The following is an 18,028-nucleotide window of genomic DNA, read 5'->3' as shown; positions in this document are numbered from 1 at the left end:
ATGGATTTAAAGGGTAGCCCAAGATCGGGATCGTTCACGGTGAAACACTCCCTGATGGTACAGATGGTTGAAAACCGTTCAGAACGTGTCCTGGGGGAGGAGGGACAAGCTTTATATGGATAACTGTGTCACTCCCCCTTCTGTAGTAACATTTCTTCCTCTCCCTCCTGTGTCACCAATGCACTTGAGTTTCTACTCCTAATTCACCCCACCCTCAGCCCCACAGCACTGATGTCTGTATCTATCACGTATTTTATTGTCTGTCTCCCCCTCTATCGTTCGGTCAATCAATTGAGCACTTACTGAGTGCAGAGCACTGTACTAAGCGCTTGGGAGAGTACAACACAACAATATAACAGACACATCGCATACGCTTAAGGAGTTTACAGTCTAGAGGGGGATGGTGAGTCCCTTGTAGGCAGGGAATGTGTCTACCAACTCTGTTGTACTCTCCCAAGCGCTTAGCACAGTGCTCTGTGTATAATAAGTGCTCAGTAAGTACAATTGATTGATTAACATAGTAGAGTTAAGAGAGTTTTGGTACCTGCCATGGTGATGCGGCCTAGAGAGAGTCAGGACGTAGTGCTGTGCGCACAAAAGGTGCACAATAAATAGCTCTGACATTGACGGAGACCTGGGTTCTAATCCCAGTTCTGCTGCTGGCTTGTTTTGTAATCTTGGGCAAGTCGCTTCCCCTCTTTAGGCTTCAGTTTCCTCCTCTCTAAAAGGGGGATTAAATTCCTGTTCTCCTTCCTACTTAGATTGTGAACCCCCGTTGGGAACGGGGCTCTTCCTATCTGATTTTCTTGTATCTTACCCAGAGCTTGGCAAAGAGTAAGCGCTCAACAAATCCCACCATTATTCGTATTGTTATTATTAAGAAGCCCTTGGGAGAGTATGTCAGAGGCTAGAGCTACTTTCCTCATCCTTATGGAGTTTCCTCTAATGGGAAAGACAGAGATGGGAATGTTTTCTGATAGAGGGATCGGAGTAATGACTGTCTGGGTAATTCTGCTGGAGAATCTGCCAGAGGGGAGATGGGGAGGCGATTCGTTGGGGAATATGTGGTTGGGTTTGAACCCCCCGACCAAGTCTGGGGTCGGAGGTTCCATGTGGCAGGACCCCGGAGTCCTTGGGATTCAGAAGACCCCCAAGCCGGGGACGGGCGGCTGGTGGGGAAGTGGTAGGGGACTCCCCGGAGGCCAGAATGCGATATTCTGTCTGGCCCAACCCCAAACTGGCCCACCGGAGGCTTCCTTGCTCCCTGCCTGGGGACCCGCTGCCTCCCCCTGAGGACCGGTGGGCCGCTGTTTTTAGGAAATAGAGAAAAGAACTCGTCTAATTCTGGTGCCACGGTCGCTGCCTTCCTCAGACCGGGAGCAAATCGTGCCTCCATCTCAGAGCCGAGGGGGCTCCTCGGAGGTCCGGTGCCTCCTGTCATCTGTTTTTAATAGCCCCGTGAGTGGCCAGGGTAAGGGCCCGATTTATGGCCTTGTAAATTAATGCAAGGAAACGCACTCCATAATGCAAGAGACAATTCTATTCCTAATGCCTAATTAATCCCCGCAAGCCCCTCACGGGCCAGACCGGGTCCTCTCCTTCCAACCCCTTGCCTCAGGCCTGGGTCTCCCCCGTGGAGCCCGGGTCAGAGGTCAGCGCCGAGGCGGCAGGCTGGCCTCGTGGTCAGGAATGGAAACGGGAGCCGCCCGCCAGGCTGGGGGTCCCCCCACGGGAAGCGGCAGCGAGAGGGGCGGTAGCGGTCGTGGGAAAACGTGAAGAGGAGAAGGGTGGGCGGAGGTGGATGGCGGGGGGATTATATGTGAACGAACTAGTCCCCAGCCCCCTGCCCCCCAACTCCCAGGAAATTCCAGAGGGAGAAGGAGGAGCAGGAGAAAGCTCTACTCCCCTCATTTATATGGTGACCATTCAATTTATTTCTTTGGACCGTATCGTAAATAGCTGACGTTTGGCTCTCCTGTTAGAGTATAAGCTCCCTGTGAACCGGGAATGTGTCACTTTGTTATTCCGTACTTCCCAAGTGTCTAGAACAGTGAACCGTCCCAAGTGGGTGCTCAATAAATGTCGCTATTACTACCAAAACTAAAACTATTACTGCTAGGAAACTTCCAGTAATGGAGGACGCTAAGAAACAGTCGGATTAACTGAACCTTGACGTGTCGTCCGGGAAAAGAGAAGCAGCGTGGACAGATGGGTAGCGAAGCGGCCTGGGAATCAGAACGACCTAGGCTGTAATCCTGACTCTGTCACTTGTGTGCTGTGACCTCGGGAAAGTCATTTCACTTCTCTTGCCTCTGTTACTCATCCGCAAAAATGGGGATTAAGACTGTGAACCCCATATGGGGCGTGGATTGTGTCCAACCTGATTAGTTGGTATCAATCCCAGTGCAGTGCCTGGCATATAGTAAAGTACTTAACAGATACCATTAAAAAAAAAATCGCCCCAAAACAACATTCTAGACCGGAAGCCCCCTGAGGGCAGGGGATATCTTGTGCTTCTGCTGTACTTTCTCCGTTGTTCAGGACATTGCCCTTCGTGGATGCTCAGTAAATACCATTTCAGTTACTAGCCTCAGTTTTTCCATCTGCAAAATGGAGGTGAGAATCCCTTCATCCCGTACTCCTGACTGAATCTTTCTGGATGGGCCTGTGGGCTGGGAGAGTTGGGCCAACTGGTTTTTTGGGCAGGGGAATACGTGGCCTATTTTCCTCGGCGGAGTCGAGACCTGATGGGAAGTAGTGTGGCCTAGTTGTTAGAGCATGGGCCTGGGAGTCAGAAGGACCTGGGTTCTAATCCTAGTTTGTTGTGTGAGCTTGAGCAAGTCACTTGGCTTCTCTGGACCTCCGTCGCCTCGTCTGTAAAATCAGGATTAAGACCGTGAGGGACGTGGACTGTAGCCGATCTGATTACCTTGTATCTACCACGCTGCTTAGAACAGTGCCTGGCACACCGAGAGCGCTTAACAAATACCAGTGGAAAAAGAAACTGAGGAGACTTGTTCGACTCTCCCTCCCCAGCCCCCGTGACGCTGGTGAAGCGGCTCATTCTACCACCGGGGCTGGCTGGAAATATTTCGAAGCTGAAGAACCCTTAGTAGTGGAAGGGTGAAAGTGTTAGGGAAAGAGCATGGCCCCATGGATAAAGCATGGGCCCGGGACTCAGAAGGACCTGAGTTCTAATCCCGGCTCTGCCACTTATCTACTATGTGACCTCGGGCGAGTTGTTTCCCTTCTCTGTGCCTCAGTTACTTCATCTGTAATTACAATTAGGATTGTCTCCAACCTGACAACCTTGTATCTACCCGAGCACTTAGTACAGCGCCGGGCACATAAAAAGGGCTAAAAGAATATCACACACGAAAAAAGAGCCTATCGGCCGGAAAAAAGCCACAGGACAGAATAGACGGTCTTCTGGCCCCCGCCCTCCCCCAAAGCCCCAGCCTCCTTAAGCGTGGCTGAAGAAGACTGTCGGCGATTGGTACCTCTGTACTTGGTCACCACGGCTGCGTTGACGCTAAGCGGCTCCTGGAAGGTGACGGTGAGCGATGTGCTTCCGGTCACCGTGAGGCAGACGCAGGTCGGGGCCTCAGGGGCTCCTGGGGCGGGAGAGGAAACGAGAGGACTTCAGCCAGGCTCACCCTCGCGGACGTGACGCGTCCGACTCTTCAGAACCCCCCCCAACCCCCGCCGATCCTCCCCATTGGCCGCCACGCCAGAAGTTTGATTTGAAGACTCAATCGATGATGAGGATTGGGGTCTTCCCGGATGGCTGGAGGAGGAGGAACTGGGGAGAGGCGCGGATGCGGGAAATGGGGTGTGTGTTGATCCTCTTGGGACATTCATTCAATAGTATTTATTGAGCGCTTACTATGTGCAGAGCACTGTACTAAGCGCTTGGAATGAACAAGTCGGCAACAGAGACGGGGACCTGTCTCTGAGGGACAAGGGGCCACTTCAGATCGTCCCTGAAGCTTGGGTGACACATTCTTGGCGTGGGGAGCGCAATCTAAAATATCCCTTTGCTTTTAGAGCCACAGGCCTGACTCTGTCACTGGCCTGCTGTGTGACCTTGGACAAGTCTTTTGACCTCCCTGGGCCTCAGTGTCCTCATCTGTAAGGTGGGGATTCAATACCTGCTGTCTCTCCCTCTTAGACTCTCTTAGAGACACTACATGGCCTAGTAGAAATAGCCTGAGTTCGGGAGTCAGAGGACTTGGATTCTCATCCCGGCTCTGCCACGCTCCTGCTGTGTGACTTTGGCCAAGTCACCTGCCTAATCTGTGCTTCGTTTTTTTTAATCTGTAAAATGGGGACTTAATGCCTCTTCTCCCTCCCGTGTGAGTCCCGTGTGGGAGAGGGACTGGATTCTGACCTATCTTGTATCTGTCCCAGTATTTAACACAGGGCTTGGCACGTAGTAAAGGATTAATAAATACCACAATTATTTTTAGTATCGTTTCGGGAATAGAGAGTAGTGTTTCCACGCACATTTGGCTCGAGGGAAGGGGCCCAGCCCGTTGGCTGAGCCTCTTTTCCGACCTAGATCTAATGCTTTCGCGTAGGGTTTCAGGATTGAAAACGCTGATCGGAACTGTGCGGACTCGCCCTTGCTGGAAGGCGAAACTGAGTCCAGTATTTTGAAGCAGATTCTGACTTGATCCTTCAGGGCTTCCTGCTCTACCCTGGTTGATGCCCTTAATCGGTTTCAAGACAACAGAACTGTGGGAGGGCACTGTACTAAACCTTCGGGAGAGTACAGTAGAGTTGATAGGCAAGCTTCCCTGCCCTCGAGGAGCTGGCAGTCTAGGGCGGAAGACCGGAAAGGGAGCTGGGCAGAGGAGCCCGCGATGGGGGACTTCCCGGAACGGAGGCCTCTTAGAAGCCTCCTCAGGCAACCCCCCGGGCACACGATCCGTCCCCCTCACAGATATTTCTCCCCGGTAGCTTTGGACCTAAAGGCTTTGTGTAGAGGCAGACTCCAGTGCCGGTGCGATACAGCGTGGAGAAGCAGCATGGCGTAGCGGATAGAGCACGGGCCTGGGAGTCAGTAGGACATGGGTTCTAATCCCGGCTCCGCCACTTATCTGCTGTGTGAACCGGGACGGGTCACTTTACTTCACTGGGCCTCAGTTATCTCATCTGTAAAATAGGGAGCCTCGCATGGGACAGGGACTTGGTCCAACCCCGATTAGACTGTAAGCCCGTCAAACGGCAGGGACTGTCTCTATCTGTTGCCGACTTGTTCATCCCAAGCGCTTAGTACAGTGCTCTGCACATAGTAAGCGCTCAATAAATACTATTGAAATACTATTGAATGAACCCGATTTGCGCTGTTGTTTTAATGAGATGTTCATCCATCCCCCTTGATTCTCTTTATTGCTATTGTTTTTGTCGGTCTGCCCCGATTAGACTGTGAGCCCGTCACAGGGCAGGGACTGTCTCTATCTGTTATCGATCTGTACATTCCAAACGCTTAGTACAGTGCTCTGCACATAGTAAGCGCTCAATAAATACTATTGAATGAATGAATGAATCCACCCCAGCACTTAGTACAGTGCCCGGCAAACAGTAAGCATTTAACGGATACCGTAATTATTATTACTATGACACTTACTGGCGTGCTCATAGCCCGCTTTCATGCGCTTGTACAGTCGGTATCTCCACTCCCAGGCTTTCAGCTGCTTCTCCTTCCCAGCCCCGTCCGGGCCCGAGCCCTTGTGCTCCACCTGCGAGGCCAGCTCGGCCACTCTCTGCTGGGTTTCTTGCACCAGCGTGTTGAGGAGCAGCGACCTGCTCTCCAGGCTCACAACTGTGGGAAGAAGGACGCGGTGACCACTTGGGCAAGGAGGGGGAAGGCAGGGGTGAGGACGCGAAGTATTTGGAGGGAGATTAAGGAAAGGCTCGTTCGGATAGCGACGAAAGCGAGTCATTCCTACGGAAACTTGGTCTCGGGGGCAGTCTGCGCCTTCCCCGAGCGGCCACTCGGACCCTCCGGTTCTAAAACGACCACCCCGTCGGCTGAAAAAAGGGCCATCCCATTATTTCGGCGGCGGCGGGGAGGAAAAATGATGAAGACGACCCAAGTGGAAATTGGCTAGGTGTATTTTGAAATGGAAATGAGGTGGTTATATATTCATATTCCCTGTGTTCATAGGCATGTTTGCATTAATTACAGGAAATGAATACTAATTTATGATTGCCCCTGCTCACCATCAGACTGGATTTATTTACAGATGAGGTCAATGAAAAATTAGCTGAGTCTTTTTATTTTTTTTTAACTGCTGTTTAGAACACTCCGAACTGTGTTTTCCCGAAGATTTGTCACAGTTAACGAATGTTGCTGCAGCAGTCAATCATGCCCTCGAAACACTGTCAAACTTTTTTTTAAAAGCCTCACTCATGAGCCATGACAGAAAAATAAACAAATAAATACCAGGCTAAAAAACTCTTTCACTGGGCAGCCCCACTGCGCTAAGTCTCCTGGGGAGGCTAACGGAGGCAGAATAAATGATAATATAAGTGCTGTGGACATAGAAAAGCAATAAAGGTGGACAAATGTGTGGTTCTGCAGAGAAGGAAAAAAACCCCAGCCGCGTGCACACAGACCCACTCTCTCCCTCGCCCTCACACACGCACGCTCGCTCGCCTGCACGCACACATACACACGCGCACGCCAGTGGAAAAATTGGCAATATTAGTTGCCTCAAGGTGCAATTTCCTGGCTCGGTGAGATCGACAAGTCAGTCCTAAATGTTGTTAATTTAACTAACTTCAAATTAATGGCATCGTCTGCTAGGACTGACGCCCTCAAACACAGTCTCATTATAGCCTTGCTGGGAATGGACTAAATATAGCCATTGACAGTTTAAAACAAATTCGTATCCATTCGCATATTTTTAGACTCGGGCTGGGCGTCAGACTAGGTGTCAGGGTTTTCAAGTTGATTAATCGACCCAGTAACTGCCCCCTTCATTCTCCCCTTCCTCCCCAGATTATGTAGGAATTGGCGTGGGGTGAGGAGGAATCGTCATTGTTATCGACCATTTTCCGCGTGGGCTTATTATTACGCATTGCGTGTTTGCACCTGACAGCTCGGTGACGGGACCATCGATAAAAGTTCTGATATGGAGACTCTGAAAGTAACCTCGCCCACACCTATCTGCCCCACCCCCGGGACCTGGGTTATTCTATTCCCCCGGCTGGGCTAGGGCTTTATTCCAAGTTTGTTTTTCGTTGGCACGGTTTCAGTCTCTCGGGGTCTCACTCTCCAAAGTCCCAGAAACTTTTCACCCTAATAATAATCATCGCGGAATTTTGTTAAATTCTTACTCTGGGCCAAGTAGTCACGCTGAGCGCTGGGTTATACGGAGACGGCCAGGTCGGACACGGTCCCCGAACCACGCAGGGGCTGACGGTCTAAGTAGGAGGGCAAGGAGGAGATTGAGTCCCCATTTTACAGAAGAGGAGACTGAGGCCCAGAGAAGCTGAGTGAGTTGTCCTACGTCGCCCAGCGGGTAAGCGGTGGGGTCAGAATTAGAACCCAGGTCTCCAGGCTCAGGCTCTTTCCATTTGGCCACCCCGGTTTGTCACACCCGCGTCCATTCGGGTCACTGTTACGGGTTCGAAGGTCGCCTGCATTTTCCTACGGAAAATGCTATCTCGTGCTCCTCCTCAGTCGCGGGTTCTAGGGCAGATGGACGGGGAAACACTCTATCCCCTTGAAATGGGTGTGAAATGGACTGAGGGCTCGATGTCCCACTGTCCCTAGAGCTTGGGAAAGCGCAATATAACAGAGTCGGTAGACACGTTCCCTGCCCACAACGAGCTTACCGTCTAGAGAGACTAGCTTACGGTCTAGAGGGAGGCCGTGAAGTCTTTCCAATGGAACTAGAATTAAATTGGCGTTTTCCCCTTGACTTCCGATGGTCTATTCGAAGTCCCCAAAGTCAGCTTTGCCTCCTCCTTAAAAACCGCCCTTGACTCCGGGGAGAAGAGACTCATCCCGGGAGAAATTGGAGGGGGAAAAAGACCCACGAGCTTTAACGCAGATGGTAGGGAACCGAGCAGTCATTCGTACCAGCTTTAACGGTATGGCATCGATGGAGCATCTCCTGCGTGCGAAGCACTGCGTGATCGGACAAAGTCTCTGTCCCGCAAGGGTCTATAATCTATCTCATCCCCATTATACAGTTGTGATTCAATGACTTGGCCAGGGTCACTCGCAGCAGTCCGCCGGTGCAGCCGGGACTCCGAGCCGGCTCTCCTGACTCCCCGACCTGTGCTTTCTCCGCTAGGCCTCGTGGCCCTTGAAATTGTAGGGAAGTTGTGACCGCCTTTGCTTCCACTGACTCTTCCGCTCTCTCCTTTCCGCCTTCTCCTGTCCCCTCTCACACCTCTGCGCCCCTGGGTGTCTTTCCTTCTCCAGTAGGATTGGGAATTCTCATCTGGGGGTCTCCGCCTCATTCCTGCTGGGCTCTCGCTTCAGGGGTACCGTCCTTGTGTCGCCTGCAGCCACACAATGGAGGGTCTGTGAGAGAGAGAGAAAGGAGAGTGTGTGTGCGTATGTGTGTGCGCGTGTGCGGACTTTCTCACTCTCTCCTGTTCCTAGACTAGAATTAGCGCTATTGTGGTGCTTAATTATCGCCAGAATTCCTGCCACCCCGGGTCAGCTTGCCGGCACTGGATGTAAGATACGCGACCGGCTAATTAACTGCCGGGGAGACGTCGGCTTTAGAGGACGCACGGTTACCGTGTGAGTGGAGATAAAGAAGCGGCGATGAATGAATGGATTTCTTGAGGACCCGGGCCCGGTTCCGGGGAGGGGGGAGTTGGGGAGGGGGCGGCTCACCAGCTCCGGTTGCCTTGTTCTCGATCAGTCGGGATCGGGCCCCGGATGTCACTTGGGAAAAGCCCGGAAAGTCTCGGAGAGCGAAAGGCAAAACGCCTTTCGCCTGGCAGACGCACGTTTTCTCTCGGCGCAGGGGAGTCAGGAGGAGGGCGGGACGAAGATGATGTTGGCGGAATGTGCCCTGTGGGACAGGGACTCTGTTCCGACCGATGGCGTCAGCCGCGCCACTTAGCACCGTGCTTGGCTCCTAGGAAGCTCTTCATGAGTGTTACCGTTATCGTTATGAGTATTAATTACTGTTAACAGCATGAATTCTAAATAGCTCTAGACGACGGCTGTGCTTTGGTGGCCCAGTTGTTTACGTGGGTGTCAGTGGTCTGACTCCCTCTCCGTGGACAATGAGGTTGAAGCCCGAGGAGTAACACGCCATAATTAGACGCTTCCCATCCGCGGGACGGCCTCATGACCCTGTATCTCCCCCAGCGCTTAGAACAGTGCTCGACACATAGTAGGCGCTTAACAAATACCAACATTATTATTATTATTATTATCATCCTCACCCCCTGGCTGTCTCTTCTGCCCTGCCCTTGGGGGGTGGATCCCGTGCTCCTGGGACCCCTGCCCGCCCCCGGCCTCCCAGTGCTGCTCCTTTCTCCCTCCTCTTGTCCCCACTGCGCGAGGAAGGAGATCTGCCTGCTCTGGAGGCTGGACCTCCTTCGCCAGTCGTCCCTCCCTTGGTCAGGCGGGAGGTCGGTAGCTCTCAACCAACCGTGGGTTATGACCGGCGTCCAGGGCACTTTGGATTGGTCGTGGACCCCACCACGTCTCTGCTGTGTGACCTTGGGCAAGTCGCTTAACTTCTCTGTGCCTCTGTTACCTCATCTGTAAAATGGGGATGGAGACTGTGAGCCCCACGTGGGGCGGCGACCTGTCCCATCCAATTTGCTTGCATCCACCCCCGCACTTAGTACAGTGCCTGGCACATAGTAAGCGCTTAACAAATGTCATTCTTATTAAAGCAGATGGCGGCATAGGCCCGCAAACTTCGGCGGGGCCTACCGGATAGAGCGTGGGCCTGGGAGTCAGAAGGACGTGGGTTCTAATCCTGGCTCCGCCATGTCTGTGGAGTGGCCTTGGCTGAGCATTTAATTTCTCTGTGTCTGTTACCTCAAGTGTAAAATGCGAATCAAGACCTCGAGCCCCACGTGGGACATGAACCGTGTCCGACCTGATTAGCTCACGTCTATTCCAGCCCTCGGTGCAGCCCCTGACGCGAAGTAAGCGCTTTATAAATACCGTTCGAAGAAAAAAAAAAAGGGATTATACCGTCAGACTGCAGACGTAACAGACTGTCAGTTCCCTGAGGGCAGGGGTTGTGTCCACCCCCTCTACTGCCTTTTCTCAAGTGCTCAGTACGGTGCCTGAGGGTAGGAATCGCGTCTCCAAACTCCTGTAGTTTTCCATTTGCTCTGGAAGTATTGCCTAAGGGGTCCTGATGGATTGAAGGGGTGAGCATTCATTCATCGTCGTATTTATTGAGCACTTACTGTGCCCAGAGCACTGTGCTAAGCGCTTGGAATGTACAGTTGGGCAACAGAGACAATCCCTGCCCATCAGGGCTCGGGCTCCGTCCCCTCAGTGCCCCATCCTCTTGGAGGTAAACTGTCGGTTGGCATTCGCGGATTCTCCCGCGGCGCTCTGATGTCTTTGCGGAAGGGATGGTGCTACTGGGCCCGGGGAGGGTTGGGGGAGGATCGGGGGTAGTTAATAGTAATAATAATCATAATGATGATGGCATTTGTTAAGCGCTTATGGTGGATAGAGCATGGGTCTGGGAGTCAGAAGATCAACAGCGTGGCTCAGTGGAAAGAGCATGGGCTTTGGAGTCAGAGGTCATGAGTTCGAATCCCGGCTCGGCCACTTGGCAGCTGGGTGACTGTGGGCAAGTCACTTCGCTTCTCTGTGCCTCAGTTACCTCATCTGTAAAATGGGGATTAAGACTGTGAGCCCCACGTGGGACGACCTGATTCCCCTGTGTCTCCCCCAGCGCTTAGAACAGAGCTCTGCGCATAGTAAGCGCTTAACAGATACCAACGTTATTATTATCATTATTATGGGTTCTATTCCCGGCTCCACTACTTGTCCGCTGTGCAACCTCGTGCACGCCGCTTTCCTAATCTCTGCCTCAGTTGTTTCATCTGTAAAATGGGGATTGAGACTCCGAGCCCCGTGTGGGACAGGGACTGTGATACTATTTGCTCGTATCCCCCCCAGCACTTAGTACGGCGTCTGGCACACAGTAAGTGCTTAACACACACACACCGCAATTATTATTATCATTGTTATTATTACGCGCCGGGGGCCCGTCTCCCCCGAGCGTCAGCTCTGGTTTAATTGGCGTTTCTAGGACTCGGGTGGCCCAGGCGGTTTCAGTGTCCACCGGTGGGGAGGGAGAGCGGGCGGGCGGGCTCTCGCTCTTTTCATGAGAAGTGCACAACTCTTTACGGCGTCCAGGTGAAACACAACCAATGCTTCTTCCAGGCCGCTGCGGGGAGGCGGGGAGGCAGGGGCCGGCCCAGATGAATGGCACCCTTGTTTCTGCTCACAGAATGCCACTCAGTCTGCACTTAGAGAATTCAGACCCACGGCTTCCCTCCCTCGCTGCCTCGCCGGGCCCGACATTATTGCTGAATAAATCTCAGAGCAGCAAAATGCCCTTTTGGTTTTATTTCTCCCTTGTAAACCCGTCTCTCTACAGACCCTCGTCAGCCCCAGCGGCCTCCCTCTCCCCGAGACGCTCTCGTCTGAGGGTGGACGTCTGCCGCGGAGCGGGGCAGACGGAGAGAGCCAGAGAGGGAGATTGTTTTCTTCCAGACGCCGACCTCGTTTGGGATTCTCACTCCCGGCCTTCTTGGGGAGGGGCGTTTCGGATTGGGAGAGCGGCGGCCTGTGCGTAGGAGATTCCCCTACCCCGCTCCCGCCCTTTTGGAAGAAAGGTGGATGGCAGTCTTTGTGGCCACCGACTGTCCCAACCCAGGGGAGGGCAAACCCGGCCGGCCGGCGGGGGGCGGTCTCTGTGGTTGCCCCCTGCCGCCGGGGCTGCGGGTCTGGCAGGGGCCTCTCGCGTCACGCACGCGCCCGTCGGTACACTTCAACACCTCCAAATCCAAAAGACATCACTCTCCCTCTCTCTTTCTCTCTCTTCCCCTCCCCGCCCTCTCTCCCTCTCTCCCATCAGTCATCCTCCACTGCTCCCCTCCCCAAATCAGGTCATCCTTCCCTCTTCGGGCGGCCGGGCCCTCCTTGGCGGTGTTATCTCGGCACGACCTTTCCCCGTCTCCAGACCGATAGAACGCTGGTACGGCCCACCGAGGCGGTGGCCGTTTTGGTGACCGCGGCACGGGTGGGAGAGTTTGGATTCCAGGTACGCAAACACTAGCACTCGCGGGAATAGGTACGCGTGAATGCTCGTGGGCAGGCAAGCACTCTGCCTCTCTCTCTCTCTCTCTCTCTCTTTTTCTCTCTCTCCCCTCTCCCTTTCCGGATCCCGCTTTGCTCACAGTGAGGACTCTCCCTGGCCTGGCTCCGCAGCAGCGTCTTGGCGATGGGCACGTTGTTGGTCATGACAGCAATGTCCAGGGGGGTCAGGCCCTCGCTGTTCGGCGTATTCAGGTCCAGCTCTTCCACCGTGTAGTGGTCCAGGAGGCCCTGCACTGCATCCAAATCCTGCCGCTCCACAGCCTCGAACATCGCTTCGTTGCCCTGGAGGTTCTGAACGGGGAAGAGAGACAAACCGGTGAACCGAGACTTCGAGGGAGCTGGCTTGGAACTCCTTCCCATTCACAGCCAACAGACCACCACTCTCCCCATCTTCAGAGCCCTATTTTAATCGGATCACGGAGAGGCAGCGAGGCCTAGTGGAGAAAGCACGGAGCTGGGGGTCAGAGGGACCTGGGTTCTAATCCCGGCTCCGCCGCTTGCCTGCTCAGTGACCTTGGGCAAGTTAGTTAACTTCTTGGTGCCTTAGCTACCTCGTCTGTAAAATGTGGATCAAGACTGAGAGCCCCACAGCCCGATGAGCTTGTATCTACCCCAGTGCTTAGTACAGTATCTGGCACGTAATAATAATGATGGTACATGTTAAGCCCTTACTAGGTGCCAAACCCTGTTCAAAACCCCGGGGAAGATACGAGTTAATTGGGTTGGACACGGTCCCCGCCCCACATGGGGCTCAAAATATTACTTTCATTATTATTATTATGGTATTTTTTAAGCGCTTACTGTGTGCCAGGCACTGTACTAAGCACTGGGGTGGATACTAGCAATTGGGTGGGACACGGTCCCTGTCCCATTCGGAGCTGAAACTGAGGCCCAAGGAAGTGAAATAACTTGCCCAAGGTCACACAACGGGCGGGTGATAGAACCGGGATTAGAACCCAGGTCCTTCTGACTCCCAGGCCCGGGCTCTTATCCGCTAAGCCACGCTCTTTCTCTAGTAGTAAGCTCGTGACAGATAGCATTAAAAAAAAAAAAAAAACACCAGAAAAAATGAAAACTTCTCTCTGAATACAGAAAGCGTTCAGTAAATAGCCTTGATTGATTGAATGATTGGTTGTGGACAGAGATTGTGTCAGCTGCACCTATTTTACTCTCCCAGTTAGTGCAATGCTCTGCACGTAGAAAGCATTCAGTAAATACCCTTGATTGACTCCGTGATCGGTTGTGAGCGGGGGTCGTGTCGCTTGCCCCTACTCCGCTCTCCCAGGCACTTAGCACAGTGCTCTGCACACGACAGGAGCTCAGTTCAGCTCTCTGAACACAGTCGGTGTCCAGTACGCTACACCGCACGCAGGAGGAACCAGTGTGGCCTAGTGGAGAGAGCAAAGGCCTGGGACTCAGAAGGACCTGGGTTCTAATCACCGACCTGCCACTTGTCTGCTGTGTGACCTTGGGCAAGTCACTTCACTTCTCTGGGCCTCAGTTCCCTCGCCTGTAAAATGGGGATTAAGACGGAGAGCCCTATGCGGGACAGGGACTGTGTCCAACGCCATTACTTTGTCTCTACCCCAGTGCTTAGCGCTTAACAAACACCACAGTTATTATTAGGAGCCGACTACAGAGCTCTGCACAAAGTAGGTGCCCGGTTCAGCGGTCTCCATATAATAGTCACTCAGTTCAGTGCCTTACACAAAATGGGCACTCATTACAGTGCTCAACAGATTCTTTCGGCTGATTGGAGGGAAACATCGACTGCTCCCCAAGGAACTCCAGCCGAGTCGTTCCGCGGGCTCCGGGCCATGCTCAGATTTGGCAATAACAGGCCGTAGGACCCAGATGAAGAACCGACAGGAAGCTCCCATTTGCAGCTTCGTTTCAAACTCGGCCCTCCTCCCTCTCCCGTAATCGGCTCCAGTTGGCCCAACCTGGGCTTGGAAACACAAAACGATTATGCGAATGCTCGTTTTGACAGCCAGGATCTCGGGAAGGAAGCGCCCGGGGACGCAGACGCTCTCGCCCCGGGACAGTCTGCCGGATGGAACGATAGGGCCCGGGTGGCCGACGCCAAACCGGAAACTCGGTGGCCGACGCCAAACTGGAAATTCACCGAAGGTTCTGTCACAGATGAGCCGCGGTGAAGGTTTTCTGAGCGAGGCGACTCTGCCGTTCGAAACAAAGTGAGTCGACAAATCCCACGCTATCCCCATCTCGACCGTAGAAGGAAAATCTCACTCTAACCATCTCGGTGAATCGATAGTTATGTCCTGGGTGCCCACTGTGTGCAGAGCCTTGTGCTACGGGGTTGGGAGAGTACAGTAGAATTAGGAGACACGATCACTGTCTGTCCTCAAGGAGCTTACAGTCCAGAGCAGGGGGCAGACACTAGGTAATTCCAGGTTCGAGGAAGAGGACAATGGAAAGATGGAAGAGGAATCTCCCGAAGTGCCGTCACTTTGTTTTAAGGTCGAGCTGTTTCTAATGAGGGAGAATGGGCTAGTCCAGGGAGTCTGTTTACAAAACCCAAAGCAGTTTTTGAGTCCTATTTTTTGGGTTCTGCCAAGGAAGAAAACTCAAGGCGAATTTTGCTCCTGCCCGAGGGAAGCGGAATGGAGTTTCAACTTGGGGGAGCAGCCAGGCCTAGCGGAAAGACCTGACTTCTAATCCTGGCTCGACCACATAAGTACTGTGTGACAGTGGGCAAGTCATTTCATTTCTCTTGGCTTTGGTTTCTTCATCTGCAAAAAGGGGATAAGACACCTGCTCTCCCGCTCCCTTAGACCGTGAACTCCACGTGGCCCAAGGACTCTATCCGATCTGATTATCTTATATCTACCCCAGCACTTAGTACAGTGCGTGGCATAGAGTGCGCGCTAAACGAATACCATATTCCTACAATCGTTAGGGTGGTGTGTCCATTTTATTTCCGAAGGAGGAAGAGCTGGCTACCCCAGGGTGGAAATGCTCTGATTCGGGATACATCTATTCATATAGGTCTCTTATTTATCTGTCACTGATGGGGTAAACGATCCTCGGCAAAATGGGAAGGAACCGGGCATCCATCCCTACGTCCGCATCGACCGCGTCGCTCCTCTGGGAAGAGGGTTTCCGATTTGCGATGCTCTGACTTGAGACGCCGCTTGAAGGAACCGATCCTGTCCTGAGTGTCAGCTCACCGATGAACACGACGCCCACCCCTCTACTGAGATGGCCCGGCGCCCCCGCCGCCCTCCACGGTCACGGCCCCAGGAGAGCGGTACCCACCACGGAGGTCTTTCTGAGACTGAGCCGCTCCGTCCTGGCCCGGAAGTAGGTCTCGTCGAAGGAGGCGTGGCTTCCCTTGAGCTTCTCGGAGAGGTTCCGATAGAGTCTCTTGGCGGCGTTGGGTGAAGACGGGGTGTGGTTTCTCCGCGCCTGGGATGGCAGCAGTCCCTGGGTCTGATGGCTCATGGTCTCGGGGTGGTTCCTGGTGGGGGTGACCACGTGAAGTCATGCTTTGTCCCGCCATCCCACGCTGCCCATCCCATGCCCAGATGCAGGGAGGGCCACGAAAGGCCCCAGAGGAAATCCACCCTCCAAACTACACCGGGGGCAGATGGGCTGGGAAGCCGGCCCCGCCCAGGCCTGGGTGAATCTCCTCTGTGCTCCTGGCCCCGGGACCAGCCCTCCCATCCCGGGGGGAGCCCAGAACCCCGACAGACCATCCCTCAGGAGCCCCCAAGAAACCCCCCGAGGGGCCGATGGCTGGGAGGGAGGGAGCCTGCGGGGAAAAGCATCACTGCCCCGTTCTATCCGTTAGCCCAGGGCGCGCGTCATACCAGACCAGTGCTCCGCACACCGGCAGTGCTCAGTAAATACCACCGATCGACCGACTCCCCTGGCCATCCGCGGGGCAAGATCTGAAGAAGCACAAAAAGCAGGGATCCACGTCCTACCCCGTCACCCCCCCGAAACGGATGTGAGGGTATGAGTGTCAGCCTGGGAGGCTGACTGGGGAACATGCCCACTTTCCCACCGCCACACGACGGGCATCGCCGCGCTGTCGGCCCCACGTTGGATCAGAGGCGGGGGCCGCAAAAGGGGACTCACCAGTTGAGGGGATATGAGGTGGAGCAGGCGCAGGTGGTGGGTTCAAATCCGGCGTCTTCATCCGGCAGGCCGCCTCCGCTCGGCTTGCTCTTCTTGTTCAGCCTCCGGGCGAAGCAGGTGAACGTCCTGCCTATTCTGTGGGGGAGGCGGAGACCCCCCATATGCTCAGCCCGGGCGGGTGGAGAGCTCATCACATGCCTTCTGGGGGGGGGCCGAGGCGGGCCGGGTGCAGAATGAGGCATGCTGTCTCTGACTCAATTAATCAATGGTATTCATTGAGCCCTTACTGCGTGCTGAGCGCTGGACGAAGCACTTGGGAGAGTACAAGATGTGTTAAACGTGTTCCCTCCCCAGAAGGATCTTACAGTCTAGAGGCAAGTTCTGCAGATTGCAGGGTGGTCAGGGGTGGGCTATGGAGGGTCGGGCTGATGGGGTCTGGGCTCCCTCGACTCGCCTTTATCAGAGCTTCTCCCGGGTCCGTTTGCCTCACAGCCAACCAGATCGCCCAGCTGCCCACAGAACGGGCGATCATCATCATAATAATAACTGTGGAATCTGTTAAGCCCTTCCGGTGTGCCAGGCACTGTTACTAAGTGCTGGGATAGACACACGATAATCGGGTCAGAAACCGTCCCTGTCCTACACGGGGCTCGCAGTCTTCGTCCGCATTTTACAGAAGAGGTAACCGAGGCCCAGAGAAGTGAAGTGATTTGCCCGAGGTCATACAGGTGACAAGTGACCGAGCCGGGGTCAGAACCCAGGTCCTCCTGCCTCCTCCCAGGCCGTGAACTATCCCCTGGGCCGAGCTGCTAATCATGATCATCAGGGGCATTTTACTGGGCACGTCCCTGCCCGCGTCGAGCTAACGGTCTCGGGTCGACGGGAGTCTTGGGCCCGGGCTTCCGGGCTTGGGCCGCCGGGTTGAGTGGGACGGGTCTGGCCAAGCCGGTTCCACGGGAGGTGCTTCAGTTTGGCTGGCAGAGAATCCCCAAGCTAAAATACCCCACTCCCGAGGACACCCGCCGGACTTTGGCCGGAGGGGCGGTGAAAGGGCAGAGGAACTCCAGCGTGGGGAGGCGTCATTTCCTGTTACTCTCTTCCCCTCGTTTCTTCCTCGCTTTACCACTCACCTCACCTCCCTCTTCTTCTGTGTAGCCACCCATATTTTGCCCGGAAGTTTTTCTTTTAATGCAAATGACAATAGTCGTAGTAATTGTGGTATTTGTCAGGTGCTTATGATTGTCAAGCGCCGGACTAACTACACGATAATGAGGGTGGACACGGCTCCGTGTCCCACCTGGGTCTCGCATTCTGAGGTGTGGGAGAGAGCAGGTATTGAATCCCCATTTTACAGAGTAAAAGAGGCCCAGAGAAGAGAAGCGACTTGCTCAAGGTCACACGGCAGGCGAGTGACGGGGCCGGAATTAGAACCCAGGTCCTCTGGGTTCCTGTCAGTAAGATAAGCGGCTTCTCCGGTATTTTTCTTCCTCTGTGACTTATTTTCTTGTCTGTGACTTATTCCTGCTTTCTCTGTGTCCATCTCTGCCTCACCTAGACCGTGGGCCCCCGTGGAACGAG

General features: G+C 54.0%; 1 protein-coding gene across 1 annotated transcript in view; it reads right to left on the bottom strand.

Annotated features, from left to right (window-relative positions):
- Positions 1-16,581, bottom strand: part of ANKFN1 (ankyrin repeat and fibronectin type III domain containing 1) — a 51,684-nt gene extending 35,103 nt beyond the window's left edge. The window contains exons 1-5 of the mRNA XM_029079606.2: positions 16,451-16,581; positions 15,626-15,827; positions 12,427-12,637; positions 5,633-5,827; positions 3,501-3,614 (exon numbers count right to left, since the gene is read on the bottom strand). Of these exons, the coding sequence (XP_028935439.1) occupies positions 3,501-3,614; positions 5,633-5,827; positions 12,427-12,637; positions 15,626-15,811 (706 nt within the window). The 5' untranslated portion in view covers positions 15,812-15,827; positions 16,451-16,581. The remainder of the gene's footprint in view (positions 1-3,500; positions 3,615-5,632; positions 5,828-12,426; positions 12,638-15,625; positions 15,828-16,450) is intronic.
- Positions 16,582-18,028: the final 1,447 nt, after the last annotated feature.

The sequence above is a fragment of the Ornithorhynchus anatinus genome, chromosome 15 (genome assembly GCF_004115215.2).
Source record: "Ornithorhynchus anatinus isolate Pmale09 chromosome 15, mOrnAna1.pri.v4, whole genome shotgun sequence".
Taxonomy (NCBI): domain Eukaryota; kingdom Metazoa; phylum Chordata; class Mammalia; order Monotremata; family Ornithorhynchidae; genus Ornithorhynchus; species Ornithorhynchus anatinus.
Note: the sequence above shows the minus strand (reverse complement) of the source record. Positions and strands in the feature narration are given on the sequence as shown.